Below are 21,716 nucleotides of genomic sequence, written 5' to 3' on the forward strand. Positions count from 1 at the left end.
TAGTCTGAAATTAGAGCATCTAGAATAAATGGGGCGGGAGAGGCAGCGAGGCGTCTATACCTCAGTTACTGCCCAACACCATTGTAGCAGTCTCAGACGGCAACCCTTGCCGCTCATGTCTGCCTGTTGCCGCCCATGCCGACTGATAGGGTCTCCTGTTTCTCCGGCTCCTGTGTGGCATATGTCCAGGATCCTGGTTGGTAACCAAGGGTAGGGTGTTCCACTTTGTTTATGTCCCGTCGCCTCCAGTCAGGCTGTTCCTCACTCCATTCCCATGCACTACCCGGGGCAGTCATAAAAGAGTGTCTTCCCAGCTAAAATAACGCATAGATGGGCCAGAAAAGGTCCCCTGCATAGCACACAATTTCTGTTTGACACTGAGGAATGAGAGCGACTGCTGTTGCACTTGCAGGGTGTAGTACAGCATGACCTTTGTCGAGACGACACTGGTATCTTATTTCTGAATTTCATCTTATTACCTGGACTGAACATCCTACTTGTGATGAAGTGTAAATCACAGGGCATTGAAATGATACAATTAAGTATGTAGGAGTTGACATGAGTTGGATATGAGGCTGAAGAAAATTAATTACTTACCTGTTACTGCAGTTCTCCAGTATTGGTATCTTTCATAGATTTCACATGCTTGAATCATTCCCCGTTGTCTAAGTGGGAGTCCCACGGTACCATAGTAAAGAGGATGTATCACTCTCATACTCTCCCACCTGCAGCGTCAGCGCCTGATTACTACATCTTTGAAAATGTTGTGCAAGTCACAGTCAGGCCGCAAATTGCCCCCACTATTTGCAACATTTCTAGTAATAAATCAGGCCCCAAGTTCAACAGAAGGATTAGGGTTACTTACGGATGCAGGTAGCTGTTGCATTCCACTCATTGTCGTCACTCCGTTGTTTTTTTCTACACTCTATTTGAGGCGGTGAAGGCTGATACTCATCGGAGCACGTCACTTGTACCACATCTCCACGGTCGTACCACGGTTTGTAGAGAGAGAGGGTAAAAAGTGACCTTTGTGTGGCTGGATTTCTGCATTTCTCTGAAAAATAAAAGTAACATAAGATGTAGAGGAGCATCAGAGCGCCAGGTGTGTGAGACAGGGAGCTCTTCTTCGTGCACATGTTGCAGTGAAACAGAGGAATTGTGGTTATAGAACAGGAGGCTCCATCCGCCCCCCCTTCCCCACAGACACACACACTCTTTCACTCACTCATTGTAAACAAGTCCATGGTGGAGTAAGACCGGGGACCTGAGCCTTAAACCTTCCAGAGGTTCTGGCGGGCACATTTCCTACCATGACAGGTTTGTCTCTTGCTCAGAGGGTGGGTTGTCTCTACAGAAGGGATGCCGGGGATTCTTCCGTAATGTAAAACAGTATGGTGCATTCATGATAGCAGATATAGTGAAAGCAGCAGTTTTAAATCCCAGAGGACAACACCTTCTAGACCAGCTCTCCCCAAACCTTTTAGACAAACGTCTGTGACCCGCATGGCTTTAACGGACATGAGGCGGGTGATTTTTGAAAGTCATAGTAGACCTGCTTTCAAAATGCTGTGAATTACCAGAATACCAAACTCTTTTGACTTTTCCTTCCATTCCTCTCTAAAAGCAATTTTAACAACCTTGACCACGCCCTTCGACATGTCCTAATGGACCGTGGCCAAAGTAAAGATCTGCCCTTTTCAGAGTGGGTGCTGGCCTGTGGCACCTGTTCACTAAAATCACCAGGCTTCGGAGAAATCTTGGTGTTCATACCAGTGATTCTAGCAAATGTGAGTAACCCCTTCTGCAGCAGAGTATTGGGTAAAGGCCTCGCATTCATTTTCATGTTAAAACGAGGCCCAGTGGTGCATTTTGGACGAATTAACTTGTTTCAATAATTGTGTATCATTCCGAGGCTATGATGCAGATAAATCAAGCCTTCAAGATGGCTGGCAAAAAAGTTACGGCTGTCTAATTGTTTCCTTCTAGTTCACACATTAACAAATTGAGTTTCAACTAATATTTTATGACAACTCATGAGGTTAATCCTGTGACTCTTCAACTGAAGTTACCTTGCATCTGATAAATTCATCTTGACTTCCAGTCTCTCAATTTAAAATAGATACTTTCCTGTTCTCAGTATGTTTTTGTTGTGAATTCCAGTGGGTGCTTTGCCAGTGTTTTTCAATGTTTAATACTTTTTGCAACATTCAAAAATGGTACTTTTTCAGTGTTTATAAAGAAAATGTGCCTTTATTTCCTTCCTTTCCTCTTTTATTCCTATTGTCAATTCTACTTTCATTCTTTCCTGCTCTCAACTCCATTCTCTGTGCACTTTCGTCTTTCAAGTAATGTTCCATTGATTCGCTCACCTCCATGCCTGTCTGATATCCTGCACTCACACACCATTTTCCAGCAGTCCACTCATTCCCCAGGTCAAAGATGTAACTAGATGGGGATTTATATTTGTACCACATTAAGATTTGATTGGAACAAATAAAAGGTTAACTATGTTCCTTCCGAACTGTTCTTCAGGCAAATGACAAAGGTTGGCTGAATTAATATTTTCTACATAAGATATAAAATATATATTTCATGGACAGCTCGGTAGTCTATTATTGTAAACTAGTTTCACATTGCCCTGTTCTTTGTTTTGAGATACCAAGAAAGGACTAGGAGAATAAATGCATTATTGCTGTCTGATCTCAGCCTATTCCTTCTCTACCTGGTCACACGGGAGAAGCCAGCTAAGGAAATAATATGCATACTTTTAGCTACAGGCCTTTGGTGACAGCAGGCTGTGCTCCACTATGGAGGGGTGATACCCGAAACCTGTCCCTGGATGCATGTTTCTGGTCCAGGGAGGGCCTGGCCTGGCAGTTCGAGCAGGACTGTTCCCATGAGGCACAGGGTCAAGACTGATTTCCATATGGCTGTGTCTAAAGTGGAATGGCGTGGCGTGCAAAGAAACAATGGATTCAACCCAGATCAGTGACTGGGGGTGAGTGTTAGATTTGTTCACCATTGCGCCCATCATCAGTTCTTTTTGCCTCTAAGGAGCAGAAGGTAAGGTAGTAAAGAAACTTCATGACATGCAGGATGCCTTGGGTTATTTGCCTGTGCAGTTCACATTGTGGTTGAAATTTATTGTACATTGTTGGGCTTTGCCTACGGAAATGTGTGCTTATCTGAAAGCCAGTAAAAGACAGCTAACCATTGACTTTGACCAATATGCGGGCCTTTGTTTATTTCAAATCAATACAGGGACTCTGCTCTAGCTGGCTGTTGATGAATGTTGCACATAGCACTGTTCCTTGGCATTTTGTCTGCTTGCCATGTCCTAGTACATTTTTGTCTTGGGGAAAAGAATGAACATAGCTCAATATGGCCCATTGAATGAGGTCACAGTGGATTGTACATGGCAAGCTGCCAAGTATCAGGCCTTCTTTCTATACCATAGGTTCTAAGCTTTATCTGGACATGGACCAGTAGGAATGAAAGTCTACATTTAGTGACAGGTGACGCCGTGACTACTGGGCAGAGTCGCCCTGTCCTCTGGCAATCTTGTAAGGCACTCAACAGGTCAGTCTTTGACATTCAGTCTCTCTAAATTTCCGGTCACTCTTCTTAGTTTCGTAGACTGAACTTCTTTGTTTCGTAGAGAGATTTAATATGAAATCGTTCAGTAGGTTGAGGTAGCACTTATATTTTCTGCAGCTTCCCTTCTTGACTTTCAATTTTATTAATGACTAGTACTAGGGAATAATTTGAGTCAAGAGGTGTTGACTTATCAGTCTTAACATATCATTTCAACACCCTCAACCTTATGATTTGATGCGCTTTACCGAAACACACATTCATCCAAGACATCTTTAATTCAAGGTTTTACCAAACTTCATTCATGCTTGTAGCTAAATAAATACCTTAACAAACATACAGCAAACAGATAGTGGCCTATCATGCATGATATTTCTATCTTTTAAAAATTAACAATGTGTGGGCAGATAGTAAGTTAAACTGTATATGTCTTTTATATGAACTTAAGGTTCTCCTTGATGGTGTTGGGAATTTTATGGAGAGCCTTAACCTGGAAGTCAATGAATCCAAAACTTTTATAATGGTCTGTGGCCCTCAGAACATAAAGACTTGAACACTTAGCATTATGACCAAGTGCATTGAGAGACTGCGCACCTTTCCCGACTTAGGAGTCACTTTCGAGAAACACGTTAGTTGGACCTCATGTATGGTCAATAGGAAGACTAGTAGTTCCATTTTTTATGTTTTTTTCATGCATAAGGAATAAACATATCCGCCAGTGTATCAGGATTGATAAGCTTAATGCTGGGATCTGGGGCTGCTGCAATATGGGCAGTTTACAACATGAAGAAAGCAGGGTGCTCCGTAGGCTACTGGGGTGTTCCCAAGTAGTAATAATTCTTTGGCACACAAGGAGCTTGGTTTAGATTATGTGGAAGACTGTACAAAACTAGCTCCCCTTCTACTTTGTTGTTCTATCTGGTGTAAAGCTCAGGCCTCTCTTCGTAGAGATGTGAATGAGGATTGCTTGGCGAGTGCTTTGGGTCCCTCATTATCATGGATAAATTATATACAGAAGTTATGCAGTGATCCAAACGTGCCCTGTGATCGAACCATGGGGTCGATTAGGATGGCGGACAGACAAAGTCCGTCCGCCATCCTGTCTGGGGCAGGGACCGTCCGCCACAAGGGCGGAGGTACTGTGCCCCAAATTAGGATGCACCCGCCACCGTGGCAGGTGCATCCCGCATTTTTAACATTGCGGCCGACGGTGCGGAAAGTACCGTCCGCCGCAATGTCAAAAATGCATGTTGTGCGTTTCACAGCACAACATGACAGGCACCGCGCGGTGCCTGCCATGTTGTACTGTGAAACGCAGGGGGGTACCATAGGTAACCCCATGTGCACCCCCCACACCTCCTTCACTCTGAGGGCCCGCAACGGGCCCCCAAAGCAAAGCCCGTATGCCTTTCCGTGGGGGCATTTCCGCCACGGAAAGGCATCTGCATCCGGCCATCCTAATATGGCTGGCGGAGTCTGATAGACACCGCCACCATATTAGACCTTTTCCTTTGCGGTCGCAAGGCGACCGCGGCGGAAAAGCGGCCGACGGTCTTCCCCTCCGCCACGGTCCCCCCGCCATTGTAATATGGGGGGAAAGTAGGTGGCGGACTGGCAAGGATGGCGGACGGATCGCCACCGCCTGCATGGCGGTGGCGATCCGTCCGTCATCCTAATTGACCCCCATATTTCGAGTGGGTTAACCACCCATGGGAAAGCTCACTTCTCACTAGATTTGGCCTGGATCTGTCAGTTGGAAATTGTATTTCCCTATTAGTCAGTATGATGCCACCGTCATCAGCTGCTGCACTTGCGATGAAACATCTGATAAAACCTTGTTGCACTTTCTGTTTTTCTGTAGGTATTATAACTAATTGCCTAAGGGCCTGCTCATCCCAGTGGTCCAAAAAGCAAAGATAAAAAATTGCAGAGCAGTGTTTCTCTATTTACAGTCATTTTGTACACATGAAATATGTTCTAGAATGGGCCTTTTTAAATTCAACTGATAGACTTCATAGTTCAATGCCATTTTAAAGGTATTTTATATAATTTTTACTATTTTTTACTTTTTATGAATTATGTGTTTTATTTCTGAGTGGTAGTTTTAATTTCATTGATTTTTTATAATGCCATTGATTATTTCCGTGTTTGTATGTGCTTTTATGGTCATTTCTGGCCAAAATACGGTTATAATGATGATGACTAATGTCTTTTATTCAACACTGGGTTTTTGATCCATTCAACATATTCAGGAACGATTTGCAAACTCTAAACAATTTTTTAAACCTGCAGCTCAGGGAGTGCTTAATGAGTAGGGCTCCTGGTTTTATGGTATGTATTTTATTAACAATTCCGTCTGTATTTATTCATATTTATTTTTTGGTAATTTTATCTGAATTTATTACATTTATTTTTGTTGCAAGCAAAAGACGACCCTGCAGCTAGTATTTCTTCACATTTACTTAAATACACACTGCGCACCTGCACTCAGGTGTTAAAGGTTTAGATATATTTGTAAGTATGCCAAATTGGGTAAACCCAATAAATTTATCTAATAACTTTGCCAAAATAATTTTATGTGAACGTAGGCCTAGACACAACTTGAGTAACTTGCATTAAGAAATCTTTACTGTGAGGCTGTACACCCCAGGCACCAGAAGGGAGGATATAACTCCCTTTTTGTAAACAGGATTTTAAATCCTTTTCTTTTCTAGTCACATTTTCTGTGCATTCAAAGACAGAGGTCAAATGCCAAGCTGTGTCTTCGAGGGAGCAAACCATTCTGTTTTTTCATTGCAGAACAACTTCTTTCCTATATTTATTTTAAACGGAGGAGATCATTATTTTCCATCATACACTATGATAAATCTCTGTTTATAAATGGCTAAAACGCAAGTTCAGTGTTCAAATTCTTGAAGGGAGGAGGAAGGTGCAATACGTACAGGGCCGGACTGGGAACCAAAACAGGCCCTGGCAAAGTGCTCGGCTGCCCCCCCCTCCTCCCCACTCGGGGGGCGGGGGGACTGGGGGGGGAGGTTTGGAGGTGCCGCCGAGCGCTTGCCAGGGCCGGTTTTCGGCCGATTTTGTTGCAGGCCCCTGTAACAAAATCGTCCCCCAGCGGCTCAAAACCAGCCCCCACCCTTGCGGCGCACCAGGGGATTGCCCGGTGCCCGCTATGGCCAGTCCGGTCCTGAATACGTATTATTTCAACATTTACCCCCTGAGCGAACACACAGAACAATGGAACTCCACCTAAAGGTCTTGGAGCCCTTTACCTGAGCGCCAGCTGAACTTCATCTTGTCATTTGCATTGTTTAGCAGCATGTGGAAATGAAGTGATATGCCGAGAATCACATGATGCTTTGCCGATGCAGTGACCTCAATGTAAATGTTGGTGTGCTTTTTAGTGGCACTGAAAACCATTCCTGAAACTGCCATCCACCCTTATCCTGATGGCCATCAAAGTCACAACAGCACCACATTGTGCACACCAATTAAAGTTAACGTGCAGCGGATGGTGTAGCATCGGCATGCCAGTCTTGTAACAAAATTCTAATTCTGTCACAGTCTGTTTTAACAGAGACATTAACCTCCCCACCCCTTATGGGCCCGAAGGACAATGGGGCTTCGAAAATGAACACCCTATAAAGCAATGCACTCCCCACTGGGAGAGCGCGCCGGATGAGAATGACTACCCCAGGCTCCCCTTGGGGTTCCACTCCTGATGAATGGCATGCAGGAAGAGAGTGCCAAATGAAGCGCTTAGAGTCTGCCCCATTAGTAAGGTGCCTTTCATGTGCTGAGAGCAGCTTCATTCCTCTATGCACCAGATTAGGCAACCTAGGCAGGAGTGGTTTGTCAGTATTTTTCCGTTTATATTTATAAATGCAGACAAAGGAAAAAAGGTTTTCTGTCTACATTTATATGTAAATATCTGTTTAAACGGAAAACCGGGAGCCTTATTTATGAGACAAAGGCCGTGTTAATGGAATTTCTGCCCTTCCTCCATTTATAATGCATATCATGGTAGCCACCATATCAGAATTAGGGAAAAGAAAAAGTTACTTACTTACTTACCTATGAACCGGTCTTGGGTTGCCATATCCTGTTTCAAGGAGGAACAAGCCTGGCAGTTGTGGAGGAACTGTTCTAGCTGGAGCAGGGTCAAGAATGATTTGCATATGGCTCGGTCAAAACCCCAAGTGGCTGCCAGTGGTTAGACAAATTGCTAGCATTCCTCTCATCACCTTTTCATTGTTTGATGTACAACTCTAAGTGGCAAGGGTATGACTAAAGTATGCCAGAGTAAGCCACTGGAATCAAGCTACACTCGACTGAAGAGCCCCAATCGGGGCAAAAACGGTCTTGAGTTGCTTGTGTTCCAGTTCAGGGAGGACCTGGTCAGGCAGTTCGGACTGGACTGTTCCTATTTGAGCAGGGTGACATTGATTTGCATATGGCTCGGTCCAAACTGAGGTGGCATGGTGTGAAATATAACGATGGGCTGGGATGCAGCCTGGCTGACTGCCAGTGGCTGAAATTAGTTCAAGCATTCCAGCCATTACTTTTTTAAATGCCTCCTGGCAACTCCCTAAGAGCGATTGGTATGCACAGCCGTGGTTCCCGTGCTCCCTGTGTCATTGGAACAAAGCTGCACCTAACTGACAGGCTCCAATCAAGGCAAAATTGGTCTTGGGTTGCATGTGTTCTGGTTAAGGAAGGACCTGGCCTGCCATTTCCGGGTGAACTTTTCCCACTGAAGCAGGTTGAAGACTAATTTGCATATGGCTGGGTCCAAACTGAGGTGGCTTGGTGTGCAAAATAACAATGGATGGGAATGAAGCCCGAGTGATTACCAGAGGCTGAGATTAATTCAATCACTCCATCCATCACTTTTTTTGTATACTTCAATACGACGCCCTAAATGAGAGGTGGATGCCCAGTTGTGGGCCCTGTGTTCACTGTGCCACTGGAGCCAAGCTGCACCAAACTGACGAGCCCCAAAAGGGCAAAACAGGTCTTGGATTTTTCTGTTCCAGTTCAGGGAGTACCTGGAGTGCCGGTTTCGGATGAACTGTTCCTACTGAAGCAGGCTGACAACTGATTTGCATATGGCGGGTTCCAAACTGATGTAGAAGGGTGTTCAAAATAACAATAGAATTCAATGCAGTCTTGAATGATTACCAGTGACTTAAATTAATTCAAGCATTCCAACCATTGCTTTTTTGTACACTTCAGTGTGAACTGTACACTCAGATGTGGGTCCTGGGCTCACTATGCCACTTTGCCAAGCTGCACCCGACTGCAGAGCCTCAATCAGGGGGAAACCGATCTTGGGTTACTTATGTTCCAGTTCAGGGGTGACCTGGCTTGCCTGTTCGGCCTGGACTGTTCTTATTGGACAATGATTGTTAGACTTGGCATCTTTGGCGTGGTTTTCCCAGTCTTTTTGCTTCTGCCTCCTGTATTTTTGACGCTGTGCTGGATTTCGTTTTTGCTGGTTTAGATGCTTTGGGGACTTTGCCACTGCTTATCAGTATCAAAGTGCAAGTGATCCCTGTGTAAATTGTGATTGTAATTGGTTATCCATGATTGGCATATTTGTCTCACAAAGAAGTCCCTAGTAAAGTGCACTGAGTGTGCCAGGGCTGGTGATCCAAATGTTACTAGTGGGCCTGCAGCACTGATTGTGCCACCCACATGAGTAGCCCTAAAATGGTGTCTCAGGCCTGCCACCGCAGTGCCTGTGTGCAGTCTGTGAACTGCCATGTCCACCTGGTCAGTGTCCCCACTGGCCAGAGCGAACCCTTCCCTTTCTGTACACATTCGTCACCCCTAAGGAAAGGACCAAGAAACCACCTTGCACAGGGTGCAGAGTATGTGAAAGGTAGAGCATGTACTAGTGCAGGTGACTTGCTCTGGTAGTGAATTACAGCCATTTTCGTTTTTCACTATTGTAAGGCTATCTTGTCTATAGGCTATCATGGGGAATGCTGGCTACAGTGGCTACCTGCATATCTTCCCATAGGAGCAAGATAGGACATAAACGTCTGGTATCCCTGAACTCAGAATTTAATAACCCATCTTTTAGGGAAGGTGGTTTTTAAATCCTGTGTTTGAGAACAGCACTTTTAGAAAGTTGCTGTTCTCTTGTCTGACCTTTCTGTGTGCCTTGGCCTGTTTGTGAATTGACAGTCTGGTTTGTGAGTGACAGGGGCTGGGTTGCTCCCAGAGGCTGAGTGGGACATCCCTGGGCTGAATAGCTCCATCTGCTTCTAGAGTGGTGGGAGGGGGTAGCACCTGGGCCTGAATAGGGCTGTGCCTGCCTTCCACAATGCCGGCTCCACCTCCTGCTGGGTGGCTGACGACCCTGCCCCTTTCTCTGACAGGAAAGGAGAGGCCAGGAAACCAAAAGTGCTCAAGGAACACCCAGAACTGGTTCAGACCTGGCTCAGAGCCCTCCTGCACAATGGGAACAAAGACTTTTAGTGGTATAAGTACAGGACCCCAGACTACAGAAAATTAGATCATCCTGGAATCAAGAAGGAACCTCTGCCAAGGAGAAAGCTGAAAGACTGATGAAGGAAGACTGTCCTGCTGTTGCTTTGCTGGAATAACCATCAGTTGCTTTGCTGCCAAGGAGAGGGGAAGGACTTTGCTTTGTGCTGTGTCCCCTTGCTTGAAGGAATCTCCAAGGGCCTGAAGAAGAGCTAGCTCCCTGTTATAAAGTCCCAGGAACTAAAGGACTTCACCCCCAGCTTCCCTGAAGTCTACCAAGAGAGTTCTGTCCTTCCTAGAGTGATTGGGCCAGTTGTGGTGACTCTGGAAGGTGTACCTGTATTGGGAAGCTGGAAACAAAGATTTTACGAACTTTCTGCAAAATTTAACGCATCGCTCGCTTGCGGAGCGCATCCCCATCAGTGCGAGGAAATACCCGCCGCTGCGAAGGCCGAGATCTTCGCGGCGCTTGTTGCCGTTGCCAGAGTCGCCGCATCCTTCACTTGCGAGACGCACCATTCCGGTGTGGGGAGATTACCATCGTTGCGAGTATCGTCGCAGAACCTATCGTCACTGGGTGAGATTGTCGCACCGCTTGCTTGCGGACCACATCACGTCACTGCGAGAGTCGTCGCAGAGCCATCACATCGAGAGGCCGCGAGAGGAGAAGATCGACACTGAGCCGCGCATCGTCACCACACCAGAGATCTTCCCCGACCTGAAGATTGTCGCATCGTACCCCTCCCCATAAGGACCGGAGTCACCCCAACACGCCCTCTGCATCCAGTGGGGTTGTCGCATCACCTCCCCAAGGTCTCAGGAGTGACGCATCGCTTGATTTTCAACGCTACAGCTTTCACTTGGAACTTTTGTCGCATCTAAAGGTACTGATCGCTAAAACGTGACGCAACTGTGGATCATTTTAACGCAACCGTAAGAACTCTTTTGAAACCATATTCTTGAACTGTGTATGTTGTATTTTTGTCGTTTTGGTCTTGTGTAGTTTAGATTAAATACCTTTATTTTTCTGAACTTTTGTGGAGTCAGTTTGTGATGTTTTCTTCTATGGGTTACTGTGAGTGTTGGTTCAAATACTTCACACATTGCCTTTGATAAGCCTGACTGCTCGTGCCAAGCTACCAAGGGGGTGAGCAGGGGTTATCTAAAGAGTGTATCCTCCTTACCCTAACTAGAAGCAAGGGTCCCTATTTGGACAGTGGTACCTACCTCTGCCAACTAGAGAGCCCCAGATCTAACAACGATAAACTAAGATGTGGCCCCATGTGATTAACTGTAGCTGAGATTAATTCAAGCATTCCACCAATCAATTTGTGTTCCCTTTTTTTGTATAATTCACTGCAAATCCGTATGTGTGAAAGGTATGCCCAGATGTGGGTCCTTGGACCACTGTGCTACTGGAACCAAGCTGCATCCGAGCTACGAGCCCTTATCAAGATAAAACCAGTCTTGGGTTACTTGTGTTCCAGTTCAGGAAGGACCTGACCTACCAGTTCGGGGTGGATTGTTCCTATTGGAGCAGGGTCATGACTGATTAGTTTGTGGCTGGGTCCAAACTGAGATGCCATTGTGTGGAAAATAATGATGGGTGGGGATGCAGGCGGAGTGATTACCAGTGTCTGAGAATAATTCAAGCATTCCATCCATCAATTGTTATTGTAAACTTCAGTGTGACACCCTAAGTGCCATGATAATGCCCAGACATGTGCCTGTGTGCTCCCTGTGTCACTGGAACCAAGCTGCAACCGCCGGAAGAGCTCCAAACAGGGTAAAACCGGTATTGGTTTGCTTGTGTTCCAGTTCAAGGACGACCTTACCTACCAGTTTGGGCTGCACTGCTCCTATTAGAGCAGAGTGCGACTGATTTGCATAGGGCTGGGTATAAACTGAGGTGGCATGGTACTCAAATAATGATGGACTGGGATGCGGCTTGCGTGACTATCAGTGGTTGATATTAAGTCAAGCTTTCCATTCATCATAAGCTCCATTTAGGTCTGCCTGAAATTGTGACTCCCCCCACATCCAACAGGCCAGGAGGACCTTTAGTGGTGCTTTTTGCTCGTAGGTGCTATATCCTCCTGTAGTGTAGTTCCTATATTCCCAATAGGCTCTGCGCAGTGGAATAATATATCCTATAGATTTGACGTAGGACTGAGGTCTACTAGGTCTCTATCGAATATACTAGACTTAATTGTGAGAGCCAGCTAGCTCAGAGATCATTAGAAACTTTCTTGAATACACAAGAAGGGATTAGATTCTGATAACAGCATAAACATGACAACTTTGTTTCCCAAGAATAAGAAATGTATCTCTTGAGTTGCGGAAACAATAGATAGTTATTTCGCTCAGTCAATCGTGTATGCTTCGTTTCACCAGAGGTGCAGAGAAATAGAGAGACGGGCGTTTTCAATAAAAGGATTTATTGAACAGTCTTCTTTCTCATGCAGAGAAAATGAACTGCTACAATCGTAATATTGGTTGCAAAGTACAATGCGTACAGTACAAAGAGTATTATAAAAATATACTGTAAAAAGCATGATATGGTTTCTAAGCCATAAAATACATAGAATACAAACATTAATAAATAAAGACTAAAAAGTACTCAACTGGTGCTTCTAAAATACGCCTACCCCGGTGTAACTAACCTAGGTCTAGTACAAGGGAAGAAGTAAGTGAGGTGTAGCTTAGTTTCAGTATTCTTTTGCCAAGAATCTATCCAAGAATTCTCTAAGGGTCTAATCAGCTCCGTACCTTGGTTTAGAATGTAGGAGGTCTGGTATCTCTCTCTCAGGACTCGATTTCCCAACAACCCGCAAGGGTAGCTTGGAAACACTGGAGCTGGATTTCTCGGCAAGAGAAAAGACAGTGTCTCCCTCAGTGCGTCTGCTGGATGGTCGGCTTCCTTCGGCACTTGCTATAGCAGGGCGTCAGGCAAGTAGATAGTCGAACTTCTCCAAACCACTGTGTGTTTGCTTGGGCAAATGTGGGTATATTTATACCTTGAAGGTGCCTAGTTTGACGTAAGGTAAGGACATAATAACGTCATCAAAGACTCAGTTCTTTGAAAACTCCATGAGTTCTTGGATAAATCAATATTCAAGCAAGGAGAAGTCTCTGACTGCTGAAGGCGGGTTTTTCCATGAAATCGTTGTGGATTTTCGGAACTAGTGGAAGTAGCCATGCTGTATTTGTACTGCATAGGCTAAGTCTACATATGGTTATGATTTCTATGCCTATATAAGGATAGGCTGATTTATACCTATGTATGGGCATGAATAGGTAAAATTACACTAGGGTCCTAAATTCATATACAACACCCACTCCACTTTATTATGTTTTAACATTACTAAATTATAAGCACTAAAACATTTCTAAAGCATGTGTTTACAATCCCACCCACAATACACAAAATGCATTTGATAAGGTTGCACACGAAAAATGAGCATTTGTACAGTACGCATTTAAGAATAGTGTTTTCATACGGAGTATAAAGCATGGAAGCATTAATTCTAACTAAATCAGTAATAAAATGTACATTCATGAAATGGCTCTTAATAACAGAAAAAAAGGTCGAGACCATCCAATAGCAGAATAATATACTGTTTTGGTTTTGAGGACAAGGTCATATATTGTCTCTAGGAAGTATTCAAAAGGAATTTCTTGTTCTCTAAGAATAGTTCTACTTTAAGCAGATTACTTTGTGCCCAAAAAAATATATATATATATTTTTCAAGTTCTTTGGGAAAAAGTCAAAATTAGCCATAGAAAAATAGAGTTCCAAAGGCTTTTGGAAGTTTTTTTATGAAAAGTGAAGGCCAAATTCAGAGTTCATGGAACGCTTTGTGCAGATTTCAAAAGTTATTCTCGGAGTCAGGAGAAAACATCAGATCGTCTAAGCTGGCAAAGAAATCGTCTACCACAGTAGGTGAAAGTAGAACTACTTCATTAAGTAGATCAATTGTGCACAGATGAGAAGCATCGACGTCAGCGTCAGTTGTCGCGTTAGCAATGTTCACAGCAGATGGTACCCATGTGCCTGTTGATCCGCGTATCTCACCTCCTGTTGGATTCGCTGGTGAGATCTCAATGAATGCCATCATCAGGATTGGGAGCTGTTGGGGGCAACACAACACGTGAGCCGTTACCGGACCCAGTAATGCGTCTGCTTCCGTTGGCGCAACCGATGGTAGTGTTAGACAAACATCTAACACGCATTCCTCTCCACAAAGCAGGCATCGTAGAACTGGTAAGATGCAATCTTGCCAGATTGGTCTGAATGAAAGGAACCATGTGGTATTCAGATCTCTCAAATGAGCCAAGCCAAGGACCTGTGTTATTCTGTCACAGTATCTCATCGCCTGTAGCGCATGTTCCATGCCGGCTTGGGTATCGTTGGTTGCCGGATTTGCCAAACAGAGCAGTAGGAATAAAAATAAGATCCCTGCTACGAGTCCCAAAATGAGAGGCAGGCCGCCGAACACAGAGTGGACGAAATTTGGAAAAATGCTGAGGACTGCTTCAAATGGTGCTAACAGCCCCGAAAAATCATCTTAAATACATGTGCAATACCGCTGGTATCAGACATGTTTAAGATTTGACCTAACATTTCTGCGAAATGTACTGGGCAGTTGGTTGATAATAATGCATGTATCCCTGCAGAAGTCCTTGCAACTTGACCCTGCCTGCAGGTAGGTCGCCCCCCTGCCGCTACATGGTCCTCCCGTGTCGCAGCCCCTGTGTAGTGCTGTCGCCTGCTTGCCGCCCGCTTATGCTGCCCCTGCTCACTTCGCGTGAGCCCGCTGTCCCTTTCCCTCCTCTGGGCTCTACCCCTGTCTCCACTGCCTGCCTACTTCTGCTGATCGTTGCCTTTCGTGCTACCCGCTTTGCCTCTGTTCCCTGGTCTTTACCCCTGCTTCATTTGCCTCTCTGCTTTTGGTCTTTTGGTGAATGTGCCCTTGTGCCCCCCGGTTTTGCCTGTGCCCTGGTGACCCCGTTTTCATTTCTGTGACCCGTTTCTGTACATCTGTGCCCCTTCTGTGCCCCTTGTGCCCCCCTTCTCCTGCCTCTGTGTCTTCATACTTCTGTGCCCCTTTATCCCCCCTCTGACCTCTGAACCCCCCCCACCTTTTTTACCTTCTGTGTACTCCCCCCGGTGCCACCTTCCCGTCGCTGCCTCCCTGCGGCTACGCCCCCACTGTGCTATTGGCCACCCCTCTCCCGCCTCCCAGCTGCTCCTCCCTACCACTTCCCCCTCTCTCCCCCCTCATATGTAGGCCGCGCAGCAGCCGCGCAGTGGACGCGCGCAGCGGGCGCGCCTAAGGCAAGCCCGTCTGCGTCCGTCCGCGCCTGGACCACGCCCAACGCCAGAACCCCTGGCCCCCGCCGGATCCAAGCTACCCGACTGAGATACGACCCCACCACCCTCAACGCACTCAACAACGGACGACCACCCGCCTGCTACCGAGCCACCCCGAAGCGAACTCACGGACCCTTCACCTGCCAAGCCTGCATATTTTCCTGAAACCGAACCTGCACCCCACCCACCGGACTCAGCAACAACAACAACCACCACCTCAAGTGCATCCTCCTCAACACCCGCTCCGTCCACAACCACGCCATCGAACTCTGGGACCTCCTCGACACAATAACACCAGACGTCGCCTAACTCACGGAAACCTGGATGAACGCCTCCTCAGCCCCCGACATCGCCATTGCCATCCCGGCCTGCTACAAGATCACTCGGAGGGACCGCACCAACCAAACCGGAGGAGGAATCGCCATCATCCACAGAAACACCATCAGCATCACGACCAACGCTGAAGACACACTCTCCTCCGCCGAACACCTACACTTCCAGATCCACACCGACCTTCAAACCACTCTCAGAGGAACTCTCATCTACAGACCCCCGGGCCAGCGCACACAATTCAGTGAAACCATCGCCGACTTCATCAGCCCGCACGCCCTAGCCTCACCAGAATACATCCTCCTAGGGGACCTGAACTTCCACATGGAGAACATCAACGACAGCAACACCACCATCCTACTCGACAACCTCGCCAACCTCGGACTCAAGCAACTGGTGGACACACTCACCCACCGTGCCGGCCACACGCTCGACCCCATCTTCTCCGCCAGAAACCACGTCTCCTTCAACCACTCCACCGGACTACACTGGACTGACCACAGCTGCATCCACTTCACCTTCAGGAAGACTACATCCCACCACCACACGCAAATGATCCCCCGCAGATGCTGGAGCAAAGTCACCGCAGACCAGCTAACCACATCACTGAGCCAAAACCCTCCTGCCAGCACAACTGACACCAACGACACTGCCCACACCCTCGCACAGTGGATCACCAACTGCGCCAATGACCTCGCTCCACTGAAGAACCCCCCAAGCCTGACCGGCAACAGAAAAACCTTATGGTTCACAGACGCCCTCAAAGTCGCAAAGAAATCCTGCTGAACCCTCGAAAAAACCTGGCGCCACAAACAAACCTCAGAAAACATGACATCCCTCAAGAACGCCCTCAAGAGATGCCTTCTCCCCTTCCCGGCTAAAGTCATCGAGAAAATCGTCAACATACAGCTGATTGCATTTCTCAAGGCTAACAACTCGCTCGACCCATCCCAGTCCGGATTTCGAGCAAACCACAGTACCGAGACCGCCCTCATCGCAGCCACCGATGACATCAGGACCCTGATGGACAACGGAGAAACAGCCGCTCTCATCCTCCTGGACCTCTCGGCAGCCTTTGATACCATCTGCCACCGCACCCTAATAACCCGCCTCTACAACACTGGGATCCAAGGAAAGGCCCTGGACTGGATCACCTCATTCCTCTGCAACAAAACCCAACGAGTGTGCCTCCCCCCTTCTGCTCGGCGGCTACTGAGATCATCTGCGGCGTACCCCAAGGATCCTCGCTCAGCCCAACCCTCTTCAATATCTACATGAGCCCCCTCGCCGCCATCGCACGCAAACACAACATCAACATCATCTCCTACGCCGACGACACACAACTGATACTCTCCTTCACCAGAGACCCAGCCACCGCCAAAACCAACTTCCAGGAAGGAATGAAAGACGTCGCAGAATGGATGAAGCACAGCCGTCTGAAGCTCAACTCTGACAAGACGGAGGTCCCCATCCTCGGACAATCCCCATCAGCCTGGGACGACTCCTGGTGGCCCACGGCGCTGGGCACCACTCCGACAACCACGAACCACGCACGTAACCTGGGATTCATCCTGGACTCCTCCCTCACGATGACCAAGCAAGTCAACGTCGTCTCGTCCTCATGCTTAAACACCCTACGCATGCTCCAAAAGATCTTCCGGTGGATCCCCACCGAAACCAGAAAGACGGTCACCCAGGACCTCGTCACCAGCCGACAGGACTACGCGAACGCCCTTTACGCTGGAACCACAGCCACACTGCAGACCCGCCTACAGCGAATACAGAACGCCTCCGCACGACTCATCCTCGACATCCCCCGCCAGAGCCACATATCGGCCCACCTGAGAAACCTGCACTGGCTCCCCGTCAACAAGAGGATCACGTTTAGGATGCTCACCCATGCACACAAAGCACTCCACAACAGTGGCCCCGAATACCTCAACAACCGCCTCTTGTTCTACACCCCCACCCGCCAGCTCCGATCCGCCAGCCTCGCCCTCGCCACCGTCCCTCGTATCCGAAGAACCACCACCGGAGGAAGATCATTCTCCTACCTGGCGGCCAAGACATGGAACTCCCTCTCCGCACACCTACGACTGACCCAGGACCATCTCACCTTCAGGAAACGACTCAAGACCTGGCTCTTCGAGCAGTAGCAGCCCCCCCCCCCCTCCCTCCAGCGCCTTGAGACCCTCACGGGTGAGTAGCGCGCTCTATAAATGTTAACGATTGATTGATTGATTGATCATACGTTACTCTAGACAAGGTCAGTGGCACAGTTATTTGCAAAAGAATGGCTTTCATTCTGCTTTAAGTATCAATTCGTATAGAAGATATATTCAGTGAAGGTCATAACTCCGACTCCCTGTCTATCTTACTTTTTGGATACAATACTTGCATACAACAAGTGACCCTGGCTGACACACTAACTTGATACACTTTTCCTGGCAACATGCCACAACAGCTGTGATCATTGAGCATAACATAGCTGCAATTGGAAAGCTACCTGAAAACTGGTTCTATCACCGCTGCTGGTGAACCGTGCGGTTATTTGAAGAACTCTCACAGGCTCCGTGTAAATTAATACCTTCGCATAAAAGTGTACCGCTTAGTGAGTTTTTACAATTTTTACTACTAAGAAACACTTCCTTTCCCCCACTCCAACATTTCTGTGTGTATGGCAAATTCCAGGTTGACTTAATGTATCCTTTACCCAACCTTTCATACAGGCCTGCTGGTATATGTTGTAAGCAATACTGAAATTGGAAAATCGTCACTGGTATTGTGATGTAGCCATGTATTATCCATTCCAAGACCAGTTTCTCAGAAACGGTTAATGGTAATCTTTCGAGTTTTTCAATGCTAAAGCACCGTATAGTCAGCTCCTCTTTGTGCCAAAGAGATTTGTTTATCTGTAATGTCAAAGACAGTAAACAATGACGTGGTATTGATTAGACGTCATGGCACGTAGCCTGAACGCAGATTTTGTAACGTCCAGCCTAGCCGCATTATAGAACGTAGTTGAGACTGGCCACGTTGTAACATTAGCAAGTCCTGCTCTATTATGTCAATGGCAGATGATACAATGCTGTCCAAAGAATAAATTCTGGAGGACAGAGTCGTTAACCCATTGTCCACTACAGAGAGAGCTTTCTCTAAATTAATACGATCAATTTCTCCTTTTTTTTCTGCAGTTTCCATTTACATGACTTTCCATGCTTCGTTGTAAGCAGAATATATACCGGCGTATATGAAACGTTTTTGACGTGGTTTACGAGTTCCAAGTAAGAAGTCTCGTAAATCAACGCCTTCTTTAAGTAAAGTTAAGTGTTGTTTAATTTCTGGAAGTGTGGATTTCTGTAGCCACTCAAGGCATACTTTTCCTACACTGTATGTTGTAACTATCCCTGGATGTTGTCTCTGGGAATATCTTGGATCTAGCCTAGATACTGTGAACCCTTGATTTTTGTTCAGAAATCTATCTTGAAATTTATTCGTGTCTGTGGGCCACATTAACCATTTTTTCCAATCAGGATTAGTTCTGTTCTGTTGTAAAATCTGTTTTACGTCTACCTCTTCATCTGCAGTACCATTACTGTCAGGTGTGGCTTTAGGTATGGACGTTTTGTTTAAATCTTTTATCTTAGCTAAGCCAAGACAAGATGTCTGTTGTACAGTCTCATTTAAAAACATTATTTGTTCTGGGATAATGCAGGCTCTGAATAAGGCTTCTAAACCTTGTACCTACCAGTCTTTTGTGCCCCAAACAGTTTTTGTCTCAATGTTGTCTTTCCAAAAGTTAAAACCTAATGTAGAGAGCTGAGCATAAAAGTTTGCAGAATAAATTTGTTTGGTATTGGTCAGCATGTTTTTCATTCCTGTCTTATTCACATTTTTTAAATAAAACGTTTTTGGATTTGTGACCTTAAACCTGAGAAGTATGGAAACTTTTCATAAAATGTTTTTGAGCTGCCCTTTGGCGGTGTTTGACAATGTTCTGATTGATTATAAGTAAAAACATTTCTTGGGTTTGCAGATTTGTGCAAATAATGGTGACCATAATGATTAAAACAATACATTTGTTCATAATCTGATGAATCTTCTAAGTATTCATGTTTAGTGAATTTAGCTGACATTTCCAAATCTGTCATCATATTATTGACAGTTTCAAAGTCCCAATCATCAGAAAATGTGCTGGGAGAGACAAAGTCACTCAAAGAAACCTTAAACTGGTGTGGAATCTTTAACAGTTCCACTGGGCCATAAATGTCATTATCAGTTGTGTCCCATGCTATACCACCAGGTATAGGAACGGCTGAGATGTTCACTGATGACAGGTCTCTTTGTTCACGATGAGATGATTTGTGAGGTTTCAGGAGCAAGTTGATGTTCTTACTTGCTGTGTCCATTGTACTGTATTTTCCATCTATCATCTTTCCCAAACTTAAAACAAGAATGAGCCAGAGCTGGAGAAAAAGTACACCTAACACAATCAAAAACTCAACCCATGGTGAATCCAGATATGTATTTTCAGAGCCAGTTCTGTCAATTGTTGGGATGGCATCCGGATTTTTGGGAATCGTTGGAGCTGTTTCTTCCTTTGTCATATCAGTATAGTCAGAGGCTATATCATTGTAGACAGGTGTTTCTTGACAAACTGTTATTTGGGCTTCTATGGCTTTGTTGCATAGTCCTTCTTTTCTTACTGCAGGTTTATCAAAGGTGATAAGTCTTTCAGTTTGAACCTCTTGGATTGTAGCAAGATTTGGTCATCTGCTACATCTTGGGCGTCCACTGGGCCTACTACTCATTATCGGCCACATGATGTGGTTTGACCAGGTCGATGGATACGATTCTGTTCCCCCTTTTTCCAGCAAGGGGTGGTAGTAACACTGATCTTGTTCCGTGGATTGCTAAGACAGGCACTGCTTTTCTTTAAGAAGGCCCAAATTCCTTCTTCACCGCGATGTTTTCCCTGACTAGATCCCCAATCTTTGGAATCCAGACAGATCTTCCTGGGACAGGTGGCTTTTCTTCAGTGGTCGTATGCTTTTTTGTTGTGTCACTCAGACTTCTTCTTGTTTCATTTAAGTCCTGTAAAACAGCCAAATGGTCTTTGAAATCAAAGGGTTTTTGTTCCACCACTGAAGTTTGACAATCAAGATCCTGGATGAGAATTCTAGTACCAAAATAGTAATTCATATGGAGTGATTCCCCCCAGAGAATTTCTTGGCACATTATTAAGACTACGTTGGACATTTATTAGATGTTTGACCCACGCGTCACCCGAACCTAATACCCTAGCTGTTATTGCTTTATGTCACGGTTTTTTCTTTCCACTACCACATTTCCCTCAGGATGGAATGGACTTGAGTACCGCAATGCAACTCCCAAGCTATCCATGGCCTCTTTGTAAGTTTGAGAGCTAAACGCAGGACCCTGGTCAGAATGTAGTGTCCCGATTGCGTATGTGCCGATAAAGACTCGCAAATCTTTTATACGAGTTCGGGTGTCAGCCGAGCGCTGAGGCCACATCCAAATGAATCTTGTCCTAATATTTGTGGGACCGCAGTCGTCCATGGTGATGTCTGCGTGTTGAAAGTATAATGCTGTCTAACAGTGGTGTCTGTACTGGGCTGGCTACACTGTAGTCAGGTACCTGGTAACTTTCAAAGCTATGATCTCTGTAACGGGTATCACAGTTAATTCCGAATTTGTAAACTTCGACGCTCATTCCCGGCCACCAGTACAACTCTTCTAATTCTATTAGAGATTTTAAGATCCCTCGGTGTGTCAGACCCTCTCCCATATGTGCTTCGTAAACCAAAGCACCTCTCTGGTTCCTGTTTGGAATTATTCTATCCCCCACTCCAGGGATTAGAGCAAAAGTAACGGAGTGTGCATCAATTATGTATGTATA

The 21,716-nt window shown here is 45.9% G+C and overlaps 1 protein-coding gene across 1 annotated transcript in view; it reads right to left on the reverse strand.

Annotated features, from left to right (window-relative positions):
• The window catches only part of LOC147726124 (receptor-type tyrosine-protein phosphatase mu-like), a 1,369,719-nt gene that overhangs the window by 802,534 nt on the left and 545,469 nt on the right, over positions 1-21,716 (reverse strand). Inside the window, exon 9 of the mRNA XM_086960227.1 lies at positions 866-1,054. Within this exon, the coding sequence (XP_086816353.1) occupies positions 866-1,054 (189 nt within the window). The remainder of the gene's footprint in view (positions 1-865; positions 1,055-21,716) is intronic.

This window comes from Lissotriton vulgaris, chromosome 3_1, assembly GCF_964263255.1.
Source record: "Lissotriton vulgaris chromosome 3_1, aLisVul1.2, whole genome shotgun sequence".
NCBI classification, from domain to species: domain Eukaryota; kingdom Metazoa; phylum Chordata; class Amphibia; order Caudata; family Salamandridae; genus Lissotriton; species Lissotriton vulgaris.